Source organism: Natator depressus, chromosome 4 (assembly GCF_965152275.1).
Source record: "Natator depressus isolate rNatDep1 chromosome 4, rNatDep2.hap1, whole genome shotgun sequence".
NCBI classification, from domain to species: Eukaryota; Metazoa; Chordata; order Testudines; family Cheloniidae; genus Natator; species Natator depressus.
The window spans coordinates 39904295-39924072 of record NC_134237.1 but is presented as its reverse complement, the minus strand read 5'-3'; the positions used below and the strand labels follow the sequence as shown (position 1 = coordinate 39924072).

Here is a 19778-nt window from a genome sequence, read left to right as displayed (position 1 = left end):
TATCTCATTTCATTCTGAGCTATGAATGAAACAATCCCATCTTTCTGGGTCACCCCTCCCCAGCCAGAGCTGAGTTTTGACAAAGACTGAACATCACAGTTGTGAATGTCCCAGAAATGCCTTCAGGCCTTAGTGATTACAGCGGACCTGGCTGGTGTCCCAATTCAGTGACGTGGGTTGTCGTGTTCTCTCAGTATGGGTACTGGTGATTCATGTTGTATATAACTATATGCAGCGGGGCTTGTCCTGTTTTGTCTTAGGTAAATCCAGGCACACATGGGCTCAAATTTTCATTTATTAGTAGGAGCTCTAGCATCCTGTACCAATCCAGCTGAACGTCTACATGGGATGCTCAGGTTACAACACTACATTGGCCTGAAAGAGACATACCATTACAAGTCTTATGTTATGGATCCAGTATTACCATATGATATATTGAATTTATATGACCTATTGTGACCCACCTTGACCCCATTTGCAATCTCACCATGATCCACAGTTTGAAAGATCCTGCTTTACAAAGTATCTTTCACAAGCACAGTAACCCATCTCTAAAATTTTAAAGTAAACGTCTTCACTGTTATTTAATACATGGTACATGTTCTCAAATGTTGTTACTCACAGATGTGTGCACGCTCCCTCAATAAGCAATTTTCTGTTCTCTTTTATCTTAGAATAGGACTCTGTAAATGAGGCCTAACAGTACTTGCCCTTTCAGCTGTAACTGCCAGTTTGGGGTGAGTGAAGCCGTCTGTGTGTGCATGTGTATAAGAAGGTGGATGTTTGGGTCTGAGCCTGGCATATTGCTCTGTAATTCATCATCTGGGTTTCCAGCTCTGGAATGACAGAGACAGCGCTCTGTAGGTCAGCCGAAACACTATAGCACATTCTCTCCCTGCTATATCCTGTTGGTTTATGGCTTCTCAGGGTCAGAGGGAGCTGGGGTTAATTCAGCAAAAGAATCCTCTGACTGTGGCATAAATTCCATTGATTGTTCATAAATTGTGAAAGAAATTCTATGAACTGCTTTTTGGGGTTTTAAAGCTAAGGGCCAGGAGGTTAATTATTTGCCTAAAGTTTCAACCAACTTTCAGTGCTAACAGATACCGGCTGTTGTTTGTGCTTTCTTGGGTCTAGCTTTTACACACAGTTATTTAAATGTGATAATAAATCACTGTCTCATATTTAAAAAAACTAATTGTGTGGCTCGTCTCCTAATTGATTATGCCATCTAAATAAAGAGTAGAAACTCTTAGGATACCGTATTTGAAGTTGTGCATCACGGTTTGGTGTATGATGAGTTTATTTTTACAGCTACTTTTTTTCAATACATAGTAGCAAGGACATGCTGAGTGTAAAGTCATTCCATTCTTTACCAATTCCAATACGCAGGGTTTGGGAGCTGGTGATGGACAATCAATGATCTTGCACATCAGATTTTTGAAGATATTCATGCCTGTGATGATGAGTTAAGCATAGAGGGATAGGCTTGATTCTTTCTCTGTTTTCCCACCCCCCCACTTTTAGCCAAGGAACCTGAGCAAAAGCTCAATTAAGTCAATAGAAGGACTCCCAGTTACTTTGGATCAGGCCCTAAATGTTGTCCCAATGTATTTATTTCTTTAATGTTAAGAGCAGAATTGGCTCTGCATATCAATATCTTTATGCATCAATATCTTGTCCATGAACAGCTTCCAAATGTCTTTAAATAGGTTGTCTCTGTTCAATAACCTGGAGATGATCTCTTTTTTTTTTTTTTTTAATCTATTGGTTTTAAAAAAAAAGTGTAAGACCCAAAGCTAAGGACTCTGCATTCCTAAACCTTTTAGCTTATACATCATTATTCTATTTATCTCCATTCAAGAGTTATATCTTCAAAAATACCTGTAAAGTCTCATGAAGCTGTCAGCTTGTTGTTGTCTACTAGTAGTGGATGAGAAAGATGTATTCTTAGAATAGTTTTCTTGAATGCAAGAAACTTCTTTAGATCAAATGAGTTACACACCTAATAGTTTGATTAATGTGTATAGTTTAAAAGAATACCAGCAGTGGGTTCACTGAGGTCAAAGGTTTTAATGCTCCTTTCTTGGGGAAGCAAAATCATTCCATTCCACTGATAGGTGCAAAGAATCAAACTTGAGCTGTTCTCATTGTTTTAATAATGTTTGGTAGAGTTATGGCTAAAATTATTAATTTGATTATAAAACTAGTAATGTTCTATGTCTGATTATTAATTTGGTTCTTCCTTTATTGCAACAATTCAAATAACTTACTGACTTTTGCAGAATTGTAATTTCTGATCGGCCTTTGACTTTTAAAACAAACAGACAAAACTCCTACCATATGATGAAGCTTTTGATGGTCCATCCTGGTTGGATGCTTATCTGAAACTAATCTAGACTCTTCAAACCTCTACATTCTGCAAAATTAAACTAGAAATCTCCAAGAACAGACTTTCTCTATTGTCGCTCTAATGCCCAAGAATAAGGGATAGCTGAGCATGTAAAAATGAAAAAATACTAAAAGGTTTGGTTAAAACAACCTGATCCCTTTTCTTTTTTGGAAAGAACAGTTTTTCAGAATTTCCCTTTTGGTAGTTCTAATTTTGCTTGAGAGTAGGAAACACATTTTGTTGAATCACAGAAAAGCCGTTATGGTCCTCCCTCGTAGCCGAGGGTATACAAGTGTTGCCTCTTGGCTAGGGAACATCCACAAACACAAAGGTTCTGTTTTTATAATCGGGGGAGCAAAAACAAAATACAGAAATACTTGGCCACTTGTGTTCAGATCATGTCCAGTTAGAGTCCTGATTAGAATGTAGGAAGTATAGGTCCTTTCAACAAGAAACCTCCAGCCCAAGAAACACCTCTTAATGAACCACAGCTGAAGACCTTTTCTCCATTTTTGGCAGGTAATGGAATCATTATGTCTCAATGCAAGATCTATTCTCTCACCCCAGTGAAGGACTATAACCCCACCCCTCATATCCAGCTAAGTTCAGTGTATATAATTTTACAGGAATTTTGGCTGTTATGGTTCTGGTCCCAATTGGAAACCAGAAATATTGGAAAAACTGTATTGTATCTTTCAAACCATTATTTTTCGATGAGAGAAATTTAAGTTATTACTAAATGGTTTCGTTTATCCCTTCTGAAGCCCTGAACATACATTAGTACATTTAAATGATTGATGTTAAACCAAATGAAAAAAATATTTGGGAAGGGAAAGGGTAAAAATACCCTTCTTATTTATTGTCTGCTTTATCCATTGAGCCTAATTGTCAGGTTTGTAAACAGAACATTAGCTACAGTAGTTGGCCAAGCTCACTGCTTGAATACTGACCCATTTGATATTACCCGGTTTGGCCTTGCTAGTATCCAGTGGTAACAATTTCAAAAGTGCCTTTTTGACCTTAACCACATAGGCACATTTGAAAATTTGACCCCATAACTGTAAAACTGGGGAAATGCATCTTATTTGCAATGAGATTTTTGTCTCCTCTGAGTCAATATATAATTTTACACTGCACTTAGGCATAAATAATTAACTGAATATTATCTTACAGTATTTGGAAGTTGAAAAAGTGCTAGAGAAACCAATATTAAGTATTTAATCTTCACAAGATAATCCACCTGTGTGGTGATTTTTGTTCCCAGTATCCCTGGTATGGGAACTGTGCCGTTGATTTCAGTAGACAATGAATCATTTCTTAGTGACTGTTGTTTTCTTTCTCTCTCTTTCTCTCTCCCTCTGTATGTACATATATAAAATAATAATCAACTCTCTATATTCTTCTGAACATAAAACTCCTGTTTACTTTAGTGGGAGTTCAATGTGTGGAACAGTAGCAGTATAAGGTAAATGTACAAAGAGTGAGGCACTCCAGAACAGATAAAATTCTAAGCATATGCCACAGATTATAATTTTGTTCTATCTTTTAACCTTTTGTCCATCTCAACTTGCTATTGAATGCTGTCATCACCCCACATTATCTCTGACTAAAAGGGGCTCTTGCAACTCCCTTTCTGGGCTGCCCTATTGATCACCTGGTAGGGGGTGTTGCATATGTGATCCAGATGTCCCTGTTGCTTAACCACTTCTCCCCAGGAGAATTGTCTCCGTTCCACCAGAATTGTGTGGTGATGGATTTTATTTTATTTTTTATTTTTTTTTAACTCTAATCAACTTTAGGCTGCTCTCAAATCAGGGATTTAAACCCAAGAAACTTCAGAGCTGCAGTTCAACAATGTCCCTTTGAAAATCACCTTTTAAAAATATTACACTTGAAATGCCCCTTCTTTCGAGCCTTTAGTAATTTTTATAAGACAAGTTCATTGCATGTGTATGAGTTGATCCTACAAGATGCTAAGTGCCTTATGGAAGGTTCTGAGCGTCTTCAACACTCAGCAGGATTGGCTCCTTAAAAATAATTTTCTGCAAGATCATTAAAAAAATAAATTTTATTTTAAATTAAGCCCATTGGGCCTGATCCAGTGCTCACTGGAATCAGTGGAAAGGCTGCCTCTGACTTCAGTCGACCCACTGTGCAAAATCTTCAACTGAACCAGCATTCAGGGCTCACATATTTTTAAACATACTATCTGATACATTAGTGCTCTAACTCTGTCAAATTCTAAATTAACTAATATAAAGAAACTCCAGTAAAAAATCAGACAGGATGATACAAGGCTGGATGAACCACATATAACACTAATAATTGTAACAAGGAATCACCTATTTGTGAGAGAACAAGCTACGCATTAGAGGTATCTCATGGATGGATATTAATTTTTTTTAAGTGAAATTAAACAAAATGAATGCCAGTGCAATGTAATTAGGCTTGGAAGTATTTGATTTTTATTGGTACATATTGATTTCACTGTACTTGAATCTCTCACACACACACACACACACACACACTTTCCATTAATGATGATTGAAATTTACAGATAGGCAAAGTAAGAACAATGCTGCTTGAGAACTAGAGTTTGATTTTAGGATATTTACTTTGCATATTTTGACCTGTAATGTGGACAATTTGTGCTTTAACAGGTATAAACTTTAACTTTTTTAATCTCAATGTCTGCTACATTAAATAATTGTCATTTGACCCCCACCCATACTTTCCCTCAACTGAAAATTTAAATAGATAAAAATTAAAAAATGCTTACAACCCAAAATTTTGCACAACAGTGAACATTTTAAAAAAATGAAATAAACATTGAAAACGTGCTTAAAAATAAATATTCCAAATAAGGTTGGTAACAGTTGTGGGGGGTTTTTTGGTAGGGAGAGGAGAAAAGAGGTGGATATTGCAAGATCTGGGCAAACATGAGTTGCTGAAGATTTTCATTTCTTAACATTATTGATCTTATTTTTAATCTCTTCCACAAACACAACAGATCAAGTCCCTTCCTGATCAGAGAAGGTTTACACCTGTAAATCCCCAAGTATTTATTGTGGCTGAATTGATCTGAAGCTAGGCTTGGAATTCCAATTTTTACATTTGACTTTTGGTGGTTGTTGGTTGATCACAGACAAAACCCAAAGCATAGAGGGATGATGTCACCTCCCCAGCAGCATTTATTATATAGCACTTGCTCCTCCTGTTTTAATGTCTAATACTTCTTGACTTTCTTAGAGTGAGAAAACTTCTTATTTCAAGATTTAAGATATATTCCAGTATGAAATACACCCTCTGGGCAAAAACTTAACAGGAACAAACAGAAGAAATGTATAGTTTTTATTATTTTTGAATATGCTTTGGAACAAAGGTGTTTTTCTTCTTTTAGGACAACTTGAAATTTAGCCAGTAGGGCCAAAAATGGCCTTTATTGTGCAATCTGTACAAACATTAGAAAGCACCTGTTCACTCAGATAGTCTCATTAAGGAATCCACTATTGGCATTCTTTTGTGAGCAGGTTATCACTGATGTAAATAAGGGTAGCGCTATCTAATCCAAAGCGAGGAAGGGAAATTTTGGGCAGGTATACTGAGGATTGCATGCCAAGTCTTGAAATCCAAATCAGGTTTCATTTATTCAAGGGCGGGGAAGCATGTAATAATTTTAAAAGCTGACATAATACTTTTTCATTCCCCATACACCCATACTTACACACACACACTCATTTCTGCGTCAGTTACAAAGAGGTTAGGATTTTTGGGTTGTACTAAAGGTTCTGTAGTTGCAGATTCAAATTTGGCTTGAATAGAACCCATCATTAATCATGCAGAACCCTAAGGATATCTGTGGGAGAGGGATACATGTAAATAAAGTAGGTAACTACATGCTTACAGTTTAGTTCATGCAGCCAGTTTGCATGCCTAAAAGGGCCAGTTGCTCACATAAGAGCAAATAAACACAGGTATGTTCACATTTTGGGCACATACATGAAATGTTTTAGAAAATTTAACTGGTAAAGAAACAACAAAAATAAGAATAAGCATAAAATGAGTTAGGATCTTATTAAAGATGTTTTATCAGTCATCACTGATGCTATAGTTATGGTTGAGAAGACACTTTTATAATTCAGTAAAACATGAGGCCTTAATGACTTTGTCCCCCCCATCAACCCCCAGTCTCCATGTCTGTTGAATGATAAAAAATAGATGGGAATTCTGAGCTGCATACCAGAGAGTTGTAAGTTGCAAATTTACAGTATGTGATGGCTGATCATAGGCAGGCTTTATCAGGTACAACATGTTGATATAAAGTCACAGTGTTGCCCTCTACTGGCATCTGCTGAAAGCTGTTAAAGATCTATTCGTCAAGAACCATAAACAACATGATAAATTTGTGAAGGACAGTATTAATAGATTTCAGACTAGCTCTAAGCGATCTCTGTAAGCAAAAGCCTTCCTCTGTAAGAAGAATGGGGGGTAGCACTTAGCTGTCAGCACTCATCTGCTTACAGACCTCTGCAGACTTTACCTTCAAAATACAAAAGCTTTAAAACATAAAAATGTCAGCTGGATTAATTAAATGTTTGAGCACCAGCAGCTCCTACAGAGTTCGAAGGCTCATGGCATAAATTAGGGACATTGGGGTCATGAGAGATAGTGTCATGTTTCAAACAGATGTGAAACTTCTAATTCAGAACACACAGAATCACACAGCAGCCTTGTTAAAAGATACTTTGCCAAGTCCATATATTTGTACTTAATAAGATAAGGCAGGGTGGAGGAGAGGGGCGTGTTTGCATTTCACAAGTACTCCATTGCCTTTATTTCTGTTGTGTTTTTTTTTTTTCATTTAGGTGGGATCTTTCCACACAGGCATTAAAGAATGGGCCAGCCTATTAAAGGCCAAGTTGTACAACCCTTACTTGAGAGTTGGCCTCACTCAAATGAATGAAGTCAGTGGCTCCGAGAAGGCTATACATGCAGCAGTGAAACCCAGTGGGTCAGCTGTAATGTAATCAAAGTGTGTCACTTTAAAAAACTATTTCTCTAGGCCGCGCACTTTTGCAATTCCTCAACTTTTTGTTCATTCGGAAAAAAACATAGAACATCTTTCTGTCAAGGACGAGCACCTCAAACAGTGAAATGAAGACTGGAAAGGGGGCGGGGGAGGTCTGCCTTGCTCCAAGACAGAACGAATGTCCCCATAGTCAGAAAGCCCTCAGTATAAAGCTGTCCCTTCCCTTCTCTCGCTCTGTGGCCTTGGGCAAATCATTGCAACTTGTCCTGAGTTTTCCCATCTTTAAAATGGCGATAATCTTTCTTGCTTACCCTACAGGATTGCTGTGAAGGTCAGTTAATGTTTGTATAGTGCTTGGAACCTGTCAGAGCTTTGCATGCATGCAAAGACTTTTTTTTATGAACAATTGAGTTTTCCTAGATTGGCTTAAAGGGGGTTGGTTGTATCTGCACATAAAGATGTGATGTCCAGGCATCAATGTGATTAGCCGGAACAGATTCCATTTAGTTAGAAAATTAGTTCGCGGAGATTAGCTTGTTGAAAAATATGTTTGGTGATGGAAGCAATCTGATTTTGTTGATTAGCCTTTTGTGTGCAATTAGCCTAGATGCTGGAGTCTTATTCCAGTACATTGCCTAAAATACTCAAAAAAGAAAAATGTACGTAAGAAATTGTAAAGCTTTATCACTAGTTTTAAATTATGGACTTGCTACAGAAAACCTCTACTGAGTGGATCTGAATGGCTCAGCCTCTGAGTTACATGGTATAAATTCAGAGTGACTTCACTGAAGTCAGCAGAAACTCTCCTGATTTACATCAATGTAAGTGTTCAACCCTGTGAGGTACAGAGGGCTTCTTGTGAGGTGCTGAGCGCTCTCTACTCCCACTGAGGTCACTGGGCACCTCACAGAAGCTGCTGTACCTCCCGTAGGGCAGATCTTGCTGGCACTCTTTTAGTTAAATGCAACAAACGAACAGAAGTGGGTTTTATAATTACATTGGCTTGTGACACCCAAATGGCTCTAATGATGAATAGATGTGAAGTGAGGGAAATGTACTGTACTTTGAGAACAGTTAATGGCTAACTGTAAAAGTGACCATGTACTAGCCACAATAGAATTCATCCTAGCCCAGTTGTCATCAGGACTGCAGCTTTTTTTTTTTTTTAAATCCCTCTCTGCATGTATTCATATTTTATGACAAAATCAAGCAGTTGAAAGTGATACTTTGATCCAGCCTTGCATGCTGTCCAAACAGATCTTTTGTTCTTTATATGTAGTTTCCCTAACGCTCAGATCTCTTCACTCTGTTTGAACTGCACATGAACACTAGAACAGAATAATGTTTGACACACAACCATGCTGGGCTGCCTTGATGTACTGAGGCAATGCTTTCTTTCCGCCGTCTGCATTTGTTGACTCTGATGCTCATCTTATTTTCAGGTGAGCGCCCTTACCAGTGTCCTTACTGTGACAAGGCTTTCAGCAAGAATGATGGACTAAAGATGCACATTCGCACCCATACAAGGGTAATCGTTACTTTACTTTAATTTAATTGTTACTTAAGAACCATGATTGTCCACGGACAATGCAGGGAAATAAATTATTGCTGTTTGTAGAGAGGGAGGATGTTTCAACGATATTATTTGTGCTTCAAAACAGAGGAAAAGGGCATAAAAATTAATAATCTTAGAATTCTATTTCTGATTCCTACAGTGAACTGTGTGTGACCTTGGACCAGTTGGTTTATTTTTCTGTGCCTCATTTTTCCACATATAAAAAGGGGGAATTATTCCTATCTTCCTAACAAAGTTGTCTTGGGACTTGTTCAGTGTTTAAAATCAATTAATAGGTTAGTGTCTCTATAAAAGCATCGTTATTATTAAGAGAAAGAGAGTTAAATGTCCAACATTTTTGTATTTCTCTCACCTCCAAATCTACTCTCTGGCAAACTCGGTCTGTCTTAATAACAACAACAGCACTCTGTGCATGTGCAGTGCTTTTACCCATTTAATTGATTACAAATATCAATTAAGTCTTAAAACAACCTTGTGAAGAAGGTAGGAATAATATCTGTAATGCAGGCTGGGAGATGTCTCTGAAGATTATTCTCTGACTTTAGGATTACAGCTATCCCCGGAGTCATCTGTTCTGGTTTAAAAGGCTCGTCATGTATATCTATGTACTGAAGACAACCCTTGTCCCCACTCTGTCCCCCTTGTGCCGGTCGAGCAAAAGGGATGGTTTTAAACAGCCAGCTGTGAATTCTGCTTGCATATGAGAATCATAGACTTTAAGGTCAGAAGGGACCATTATGATCGTCTAGTCTGACCTCCTGCACAATGCAGGCAACAGAATCTCACCCACCCACCTCTGTAACAAACCTCTAACCTATGTCTGAGCTATTGAAGTCCTCAAATCATGGTTTAAAGACTTGGAGGTTCAGAGAATCCTCCAGGAAGTGACCCGTGCCCCATGCTGCAGAGGAAGGCAAAAAACCCCCAAGGCCTCTGCCAATCTGCGCTGGAGGAAAATTCCTTCCCGACCCCAAATATGGCGATCGGCTAAACCCTGAGCATGTGGGTAAGACTCACCAGCCAGTCACCCAGGAAAGAATTCTCTGTAGTAACTCAGATTCCAAACCCATCTAGCATCCCATCACAGGCCATTGGGCATATCTACCACTAATAGTTGAAGATCAATTAATTGCCAAAATTAGGCTATCCCATCATATCATCCCTTCCATAAACTTATCAAGCTTAGTCTTGAAGCCAGATATGTCTTTTGCCCCCACTGCTTCCCTTGGAAGGCTGTTCCAGAACTTCACTCCTCTGATGGTTAGAAATCTTCATCTAATTTCAAGTCTAAACTTCCTGATGGCCAGTTTATATCCATTTGTTCTTGTGTCCACATTGGTACTGAGCTTAAATAATTCTTCTCCCTCCGTGGTATTTATTCCTCTGATATATTTATAGAGCGCAATCATATCTCCCCTCAGCCTTCTTTTGGTTAGGCTAAACAAGCCAAGCTCTTTGAGTCTCCTTTCATAAGACAGGTTTTCCATTCCTCGGATCATCCTAGTAGCTCTTCTCTGTACCTGTTCCAGTTTGAATTCATCTTTCTTAAACATGGGAGACCAGAACTGCACACAATATTCCGGATGAGGTCTCACCAGTGCCTTGTATAACGGTACTAACACTTCCTTGTCTCTACTGGAAATACCTCGCCTGATGCATCCCAAGACCGCATTAGCTTTTTTCACAGCCATATCACATTGGCGGCTCATAGTCATCCTGTGATCAACCAATACTCTGAGGTCTTTCTCCTCCTCTGTTACTTCCAAGTGATGAGTCCCCAGTTTATAAGAAAAATTCTTGTTATTAATTCCTAAATGTATGACCTAGCACTTTTCACTATTAAATTTCATCCTATTACTATTACTCCAGTTTACAAGGTCATCCAGATCTTCTCATCATTGATATACAATGCTACTCCACCACCTTTGCCTTTATTTCTGTCTTTCCTAAACAGCACGTACCCTTCCATACCTGTAGTCCAGTCATGACTACTATTCCACCATGTTTCTGTTATCCCTATAATATCTGGTTTCACTTCCTGCACCAGTAGCTCTGGTTCCTCCATTTTGTTACCTAAGCTCCTCGCATTAGTGTACAAACATCTTAATTTTTGCTCTTTGGTCTTGCTCACATTCTTTACCCGATTAGGCACAGACATTCTACCGCCAGTCTCACCTATTAGACAGGTATGTACACTACCCTTCCTCCATATGGCCATTCTACTACCCACGGCTTTATCCTTTCTTACTTCGTTTTCTTTCCACTCAGTGTTAAAATCCGGCGTGGAGATTACCTGGACATCTCCCAACCATCTCCCTCAGATTCCTAGTTTAAAGCTCTCTTGATCAGTTATACCATCCTCGATTCTAGAAGTCTATTTCCCTCCTTACTCAGGTGAAGTCCATCCTGAGAGAACAGTCCTCTGTCCATGAATGCTTCCCAGTGGCCATACATCCCAAAGCCCTCCTTATAGCACCAGTGCCTAAGCCATCTGTTGAGCATCATAATCTTGTCACACCTTTGTTGCCCTTCTATAGGAACAGGCAGAATCCCACTGAAGATCACCTAAGCGTCGATTTCCTTAAACGTCTTCCCCGGCCTGGCATAGTCTCTCTTGATATGTTCCAGTGAGAATCTACTGTATCATTTGTTCCCACGTGAAGGACAATCAGGGGATTCTTTCCCACTCCCGTTAGGATCCTCTTCAGCCTCAGGTCCACATCTCGTACCTTAGCACCCGGCAGACAGCACACCCTTCTGTTTTCTGGATCAGCTCTTGTTACAGGCCTGTCTAGCCTTCTCAGTAAGGAGTCCCCAATCACGTAGACCTGCCTTTTCCTGGTGATGGTGTGATTTTCCAGTCTATCCCCTGTTCCCTCTGGCTGCAAGTCTTCTCGAGTCCTATTGTTCTTTGCAATCCTCTGCAACCGATTCCGCATCCTCCTGGGGCTCATATTTGGTGTTATCATCTCCATTAACTCTTGCTCTCTTCCTATAGAACTAGCTGCTCTTCTCTTCTTCCTTGCCCTCTCACCTTCAGCTACCACCTGCTGTGCCCCTTCATTTTCCAACTCTGCAAACCTGTTCCTGAGCTCTGTTTCTCCTTCACTAGCCCATCTTTTCCTCTGCCTGGTTCTCTTAGTCATATGCTTCCACTGTCCACTTTTCTCACCCAGCAGTATCCCCTCAGAGTTCTTTGGTCCTGCTTCCATCTGCAAGTCCGAGCTTTTCCCTTCAGCCTCCTCATGTCTTTGCTCCGTTATCCGCTCGAACCCCCTTCTAAACTCAACCAGAGTTTCCACCTGCATCTCCAATCCTCTGGTCTTTTCTTCCATCAGCTCTATCAGGCGGCACTTCATGCGGACGAAACTCTTTTCAGGTACCCCCTCCAGGATCATGTACATGCCGCAGCTTCTACATTCAGTCATCTTCACTGTGTCTTCCGCTACTTGGGTGATGTAAAGTCATCATAACCAGCCTTTTGCTATTTACTTCTGGTCTTCCATACCCCCACGAAGAAACCATGTTGGAGACAGATTCTAGGCTGGGTGTGCACAAACACCCCTTGTGGAATAGAAAAGTATTGTAAATTTCACTTTGTGTGGATAGATCTTGATCATCTGCATAATGCAGACAATGAAATGCTCACAGATGCACATTATTTTACAGTCTGAGGAAATTAGTCATTTCAAAGAAGTAAGAAGCTTTTATTTGCCAGAACTGGAATACTTACAGAATTGCTCTTCTGAGAAGTGTAATTCATTGGGATTTTCCTTCTGTTATTTATGCACTTAGATAGCCATAATAATGCACTTCTGTAGGGAATTTTTATATATATACATATTGTCTCCTCAGTCTGGCAGCTCGCTAGTACCTTTTACATAATATGTTGCTTACATGTATTCCCATATGTCTTTCCACATTGCCACTGTTGTATGTAAGCAAAACACCATTAACACCTTTGAAACTTGCCAGCTGGCTTTAAAAGACATGTAAAATATGGGGCTGAATGAAAGATGGACTAAGGACTTACGTGAATATGAGGGTAGGAGGAAAAAGGAAATGGTTCAAGCTCTGTGTCTGCATGTGAGAATAGCTCAACCAGCCACACTAACTATTCAGTCCGCAGCAACAAGGAGACATTGGTAATTGGATTTTACTGAGTAGAAATTTATTTTCTATAAATTGTTTATTGCTAAAGAACATGATAAAGTTCTTTTTCAAGTGATGGTCTCTACGTATGTTCTGCTTGAGGTGTGCATGTGCCTGAGATCAGAAGATTTTTGCTAAAACTGGAATTTTTCAAGATCTGTGGTCCCTATCTATATTCCACTACCCACCCTCCTTCGTCTCTGCTGTGGAGTCTTATCCTGGGGCTATTCATGGTAGAAAGGTAAATGAAGAGGCGGTCAGTCCACATTGCCATTTATACCAACAGACACCGCTAGCAAAATTCTTCTTGTCTCAGGCACGTGGTGTCCATGCTCACCTGGAGTGGAATACAAATAGAGACCACACATCTCAAAGAACTCAATTTATTGGACAGGTAAGTAACCTTCAATACATCTGAGATGTCAAGACTGCCCAACAGGAGGCTGGAATGTCCGATTTCTCCTCTTTTTTGACAAGCAAATAAGTGGAAATCCTTGCAGCCATGTTGTGGGCAGACACAGAATTCTGTTTGAATTCCTGGCTTTAGTGCTGTCAGGTTGTTTATATACCACTTAACCCATAGTTCTGAAGTTGAAAAGTCAAGTTTGTTTATATATGAGTGACACTTTATATAAGCTCACACCAGAGTAGGGATCTTTTATTTCAAAATAGTGGGGCTCAGTACTGGCATGTTTTGAGTAAACAAGATTATCGCTATAATTAAGTTGCTCTCATGCTCCCCTCTCCTTCATACCCCAACTCCATATTTGCGTCTGGATAGCAGAAAACTTAATTTCCATGAAGGTGTAATTGTTTGAAAGGTAACTAATAGTATAATAAACACATTGGAAATTGTGATTTTTCTTAATGAAAGTACCTTCCATTCTGAGCACTTTTGAAAATTTAGAGAAATTTTGACCATTCAACATTCCCTCCGCCATCAAACCACTTCTGCATTCCGAGGGTTACACACTGCAAACCCCAGTCTGAACAGTAAATAGCTTTATTCAAATTTCAAATACATTCAGGTTAGGCCAAAATATTGAGACGTATTTGGTTTCTTAATGTGGATATTAGTTGATATGTTTTTACAAACTTTTATATAAATTTGGATACCTTTAAACCTGTAGTTCCATATGGACCTAGATACATAAAGGGACCTAGGTGTTTAAGGCCAACACTTAGGTGCCACTGAGATCCTCAGAACCCCTGCTCAGCTGACAACTAACTCTGGAGGCACCTAAAATTCCTTAATCCTGGAGAGTGCACCATTAAAGTCCCATAGGTGCTCAAGGATATGTTGACATTGCATTGTAAACCTATGACTGTGGGACTTGGGCTTGTGGACACGGTGTTTCCAAGCCCTTGTTTGAGCATGCAGACTAAACTGAAAACCTGAGTTTACAATTCCTAGACCCAGGTACAGGTCTCATAGCCATGCTACGGTGCCTGTACAGAACTACACAGACCTTCTGACTCAGGTCTGTGACTTGGGCCACATCTACACTGTAAAATGACAGGGCGTCGACCCAAGTCACAGCAAGACTCAGGCTATGACCCACCTTCCTAGCAGGGTACTGAGTGCTTACTGACCTGAAACAGACTGAATTTGTGTGTGGACAGAAGGTGGCTGCTTGGGCTCACACCTGAATTAGAGCGTAGGCTTAGTGTGCAGTGTAGACATACCCTAAATCTCTGCCAGTCGGCATACACACAGTTGTGTCAGTCTAGGCACCCAGGCAGCTAAGTCCCAATGGGATCCTGAGGCTAGGATTTGCTACACCTATATTGCCCGTGGAGCCAACATCCATTAGGCATTCTCAGAGCACACCTAACCTCATGCTGGTGGGAGTGGGGGCCAAGCAAAAGAGGAGCCCTCCCTTATAACCTTCAATACAGTGGTTTGAGCATTTGGGATGTGGGTTCACCTCTGATATGAGTGTTCTAGTATGTTGGGACCCTGGGGCACCCAAGGCTTCCATGGCTCAGGGGTAGCCTACCCAGGGAAGCGCCCTGGAGCTGGGGATTCATTCCCTTTCAGCATTTTTGGGTTTTGTTCCAAATTGAAATTTCATGACCTTAGAAAAGATTTGACTAAATATCATCATCTACACTTTGACCTTACTATTGTCTACATTGTTAGAAATACACTCATAGCAAACCATGAAAACTTGTCAACAAACATATATAAAGCATTTTAAACAGTCACTGGTGACCAATAGCTGAGTATTTTTTGTTTATTTGGAGAAACTTTTTATTCAGTTCTCATCTGAACAATTTAAATATGGCCTGGACACTTAAGCATACAAATAATGTATACTGATGTTGTATACAGTATTTTGCGGTATAAAATGATTCATGGCTGTGTCCATGTAGTAATGGCATGCCTATTTTTCATACAGTGTATATTGTTGAATTGATATTAAGAGATGTAGAAGACATCCCACAAATGAAATAATTAAGTTCTGCTTAGTTCTGCATTTAAAAAAAAAACAATTGGTGCTGAAAAAATTGCCTTAGTTACTTGTAGAAACAGGGCAACTCTTTCTGAAATCTAATCTTTTATAAACTCTCAGCTAGAATGTGATACTAATTGGTATTCAAGAAAACCTTTTTCTCTTTATTTATTTATATTTTGTTAAACATCATTTTGAGTTTTATAGAGAAATAGACTTTTTTACCCAAAGTCAGCTAAAGGAGTACAATGAATACTGACCGTCTAAGTATGACCACCATTTCTATCCTCTTCCTCTCCCCCTCCAAAGTGTAAGTTCTGCTGTGTTGAGAGTAAAACATGACTGTGCAAAACAGAATACTTTTATGAATGTTAGCAATTGCCATTTTTGTTGCTGCCCTCTATACATTCTTATCCATAGAGAAATTTCTATAAGTTTTCACAGTGCTGTGGAGCAAAACCTGAGTCGAAAGGCTTTGCTGCACTGAAAATGAGTTGAAATACAGCAGGGCTGAGGGAAGAAAAAGATTTCTGTTCCATATGATCTGTCTCTGATTAGGTTCTTCTGGGAATAGGGTGTCCAGTCTAATTGCTAGTTTTTAACATCAGGTTTCATCCTTACGGCTTTGTTCAATGTGTTCCCTCACTGTCCATGCCCCCAGCATGGCCTCTTCTCTCTATTCCTTACAAAGTTCCTTGTGGAAACATATGACAGGGTCCCATTGCATGGATTCTCCACAAGGCTGTGTTTCAGCTTGCCTTTGGTCCTAGTGGATTTAATCCAAAGCCCACTGAAGTCAAAACTTGATTAGACCCTAGGTGTGCACAGATGCAGGTTGGGGATTTGGGTTTCCTGAAAAACTGAGCAATCTTCAGCCTCACACAAAATAAAACCGCAGAAGTATTTGACATTTTGACTGATTTCTGCTTAGCTATGATTGTTATCTTTATCCTTTAATGATATCCTTTCAGAGTTTACGTAAAAGCACATTTAAGAGTTTAAGTAAAAGTGTAAGATGCATGAATTTTCCTTTGTTTCTAGGAAACTGAAAAATAAAAAAGACAAGATCATGAACAATTACTCTTTCAAAGGCAATTTATAACTCTTAAGGAAAAGCAGAAAAAATGGACATTCTCTTAATTTATATGAATGGGCCAAAATCAAAATTTAGCTTTGCATTTCCAGTAATTCTTAATATTTTAATAAAAATAGAATAAATAAACCAATAAACATTCTTAAGTGGCAACATTTCTTGGAGTTACTTTTTGGGTTAGGTGGCTTAACAGAGTTCTAGGTTTAATTTAATACACAAAATTCACTATGAAAGACTGAGGGGTCTAAATTCTGTTACCTCATCTCTAATATTCTAATTTAACTTCAGACATATCACAAAAGATTAAAAATTTCAATCTGTGATTTATGTCCCATTCCTTCTTCACCTTCCACCCCACCTTCAAACACATTTTTATAGTATAGTTGATTCTCACACACATTGACACACAATTATTTTCATGAACTCCAAGGACAGGGATAGCTAAAAGTCTAAAGAGTCAAGTATTTTAAGCTAAGCACAGAAATGTGGAATTAAAAAAAAAATCATTTAGCACCATTATTCAAAAGCCTTATTCATGGTTCTAATGAAAACAATGCCACACTGTTTTGCTTAAGCCTTTAAAATGAAAAACTGTAAAGTCTACTAAATGCAATAACAAGTCATGCACTTCACCAGCGTACACTTCACCAGTGGGACTAGGTGGCAAACCATCCACAGAACAAGAAAGGCTGCAGGAAAAATCATTGCAGAGTTTGATTTAGATCTGGCAGCTGCTAAATAGTGCACACTGTGGGTGGCCCTAGGTGTCAGTTCTAATGCTGGAGTAAACAGAAAGGGAAAGACGGAGGAGCAGTCAAAACCTCCTCCAACAATGAAATGAGGAGAAAATACCGTCAAACTTGACATTAAAATTTTAAATAAGTGTAGATTTGTTTTAATAAAACCTACTATATTTCTAAAAGGAAAAATCACAATTCCTTGGGTGCTTCTAAAGGGGAATGCATAGAAGTTCTTGATGTAGTTAGCTTACAAATCATATTAGCTTTGAGGAGATATTTTATCATGTTCTACCTACCTACCCAGTGAAGTAGGTTTTGGGTTTGTTCCAAAATCATGTACAGTATATACCATGATGTTACTTGCTGCAGGGCCCGAAGCTTAATTGTTGAGAAGAAATAGCTTACTGCATTTTACTCAAATACATTTTTGACTATTATTAAATGTAACCATATATGTGTACTCAAAAGCCATCATTGTGTTGAATCAGCATTTTCATTTCTTTTTAAAACACTCTTAATATATTAAGTTCCAGATTGTACATGGCAACAATGGAAAACAGAAAGAAGAGAAGGGCACTCCCAAATGCTGTTTCATCACTTGTATTAAATATTATATATATTTGCCCATTGAAAACATAACAATGAGGCGTGTTACTTTTGCAGTTCGTTTTAAATCTAATTACTAGTGGTTTGAATACTGCTGACTATAATGTTAAGAATACAGAGAGAAATTACAGTATAATGTGTGTTATGTTTCACTCTGTTACCTCCGTAGGTTCCTGAAGTTAGGTATCTAAATCAATGTTGAGGCACGCTAAACAAGTAGCATGGTTTTCAGGAGTTCTCCCATTGAATGAATGCAAGAATAGGTGCAAGCACCTGTACAAATCAAGCCAGTTATTTAGGTGCCTAACTTTATTTACCAAAATTTGACATTTTTAGCCTGTATAATTATTAGACAATGACCAGGCAGGGGACTGCTGATGCAGAAGATTGCTAATGAGGCCATCTAGTTTTTCATATTTAGGCCACCACATTTGATACTGCCTTTGGTAGCTTTAGTTTAGAGGCTAAGACTCGGGGCTTGTTTGCAGAAAGTGTGTGTGTGTGTGTGTGTGTGTGAGAGAGAGAGAGAGAGAGAGGTTTGTTTTTCCTCTCTCTCTCTCTCTAACATTTAATTCATTTGGAGTTTTATTACTGACTTCAGTGGGAAGAAGTTCAAGCCATGAATGAGCATGGAGGCTAAGTAAACTCCCGCTGAGGAATTCCCTCCAAATCAGAGTTGCATTTTATTGGCAGGACAATGTGGGAAGGGCTATCTCCAGGGCTCTCATTTGGCAGAGAACTCAGGGTGATTCGCTTGGCCTGCCAGGTGTTTCTTATCTGTCAGGCAAGGCTGTGTGGGTTCTCACAGACAATATGGCCTCAGTGTTCTGTATCAACAAACAAGGATTAGCTTGCTCCTCGGCTCTGTCTCAGGAGGCGCTACAGGTTTGGGAATTCTGGTCCAACATGCAGTTCATCTCAAAGTATCACACCTTTCAGGGGACTGGAATACACTGGCGTATCACCTCAGCAGGTCCTTTTCCTCTCGCCATGAGTGGTCCCTCCACCTGGAAGTGATCAGCAACATCTTCCAGAGGTGGGGGACCCCCAACTGTACTTGTTCGCCACAAGGCACAACATGACTGGTCTTTCTCCCTCCTGGTCATTGCTACAATTCATCTTGGACTATCTACTCCACCTATAGCATCGAGACCTGGCTCTTCTGTCGATTAAAGGCCACCTCGGCCTTCCATCCTTCAGTGCATGGTAGACCAGTCTTCTCCCACGAGATGGCAATCAGGTTCCTGAAAGGATTGGAGAGGCTCTACCTTCAAGTTGCAATAGGGTCCCCCTCTGGGACATGAACCTGGTGGTGATGAGACTCACTGGTCTGCTCTTCGAGGTGCTGGCTTCCTGTTCTCTGCTGCTTCTCTTGTGGAAAGTTTCCTTTCTGGTGGTGATCACTTTGATAAGAAGGGTCTCTGAGATTAGGGTATTGCCATCAGAATCCCCTTATACAATGTTCTACAAGGACAATATACAGCTGTGCCCCTCCCAGCTTTCTTACCAAAGGTTCTGTCACAGTTCCACACTAATCAGAACATCTTTCTACCGGTCTTCTTTCCAAAGCCTCATAAGACCCAACAAGTACTGGCTGCATACCTTGGACGTTAGGCGGATCGTCACCTTCTACTTCAAAAGAATTAAATCTTTTCACAAGTTGACACCACCCTTTTAGCGGTAGCAGACAGAATGAAAGGTCTGCTGGTCTCGTCCCAGAGAACGTTGTCTTGG

General features: G+C 39.5%; 1 protein-coding gene across 2 annotated transcripts in view; it reads left to right on the top strand.

Moving 5' to 3' along the window:
* PRDM5 (PR/SET domain 5) overlaps positions 1–19778 on the top strand; it is a 131922-nt gene that overhangs the window by 87173 nt on the left and 24971 nt on the right. For both annotated transcript variants that reach the window (XM_074950019.1, XM_074950018.1), the window contains one exon: positions 8864–8949. In XM_074950019.1, the coding sequence (XP_074806120.1) occupies positions 8864–8949 (86 nt within the window). The remainder of the gene's footprint in view (positions 1–8863; positions 8950–19778) is intronic.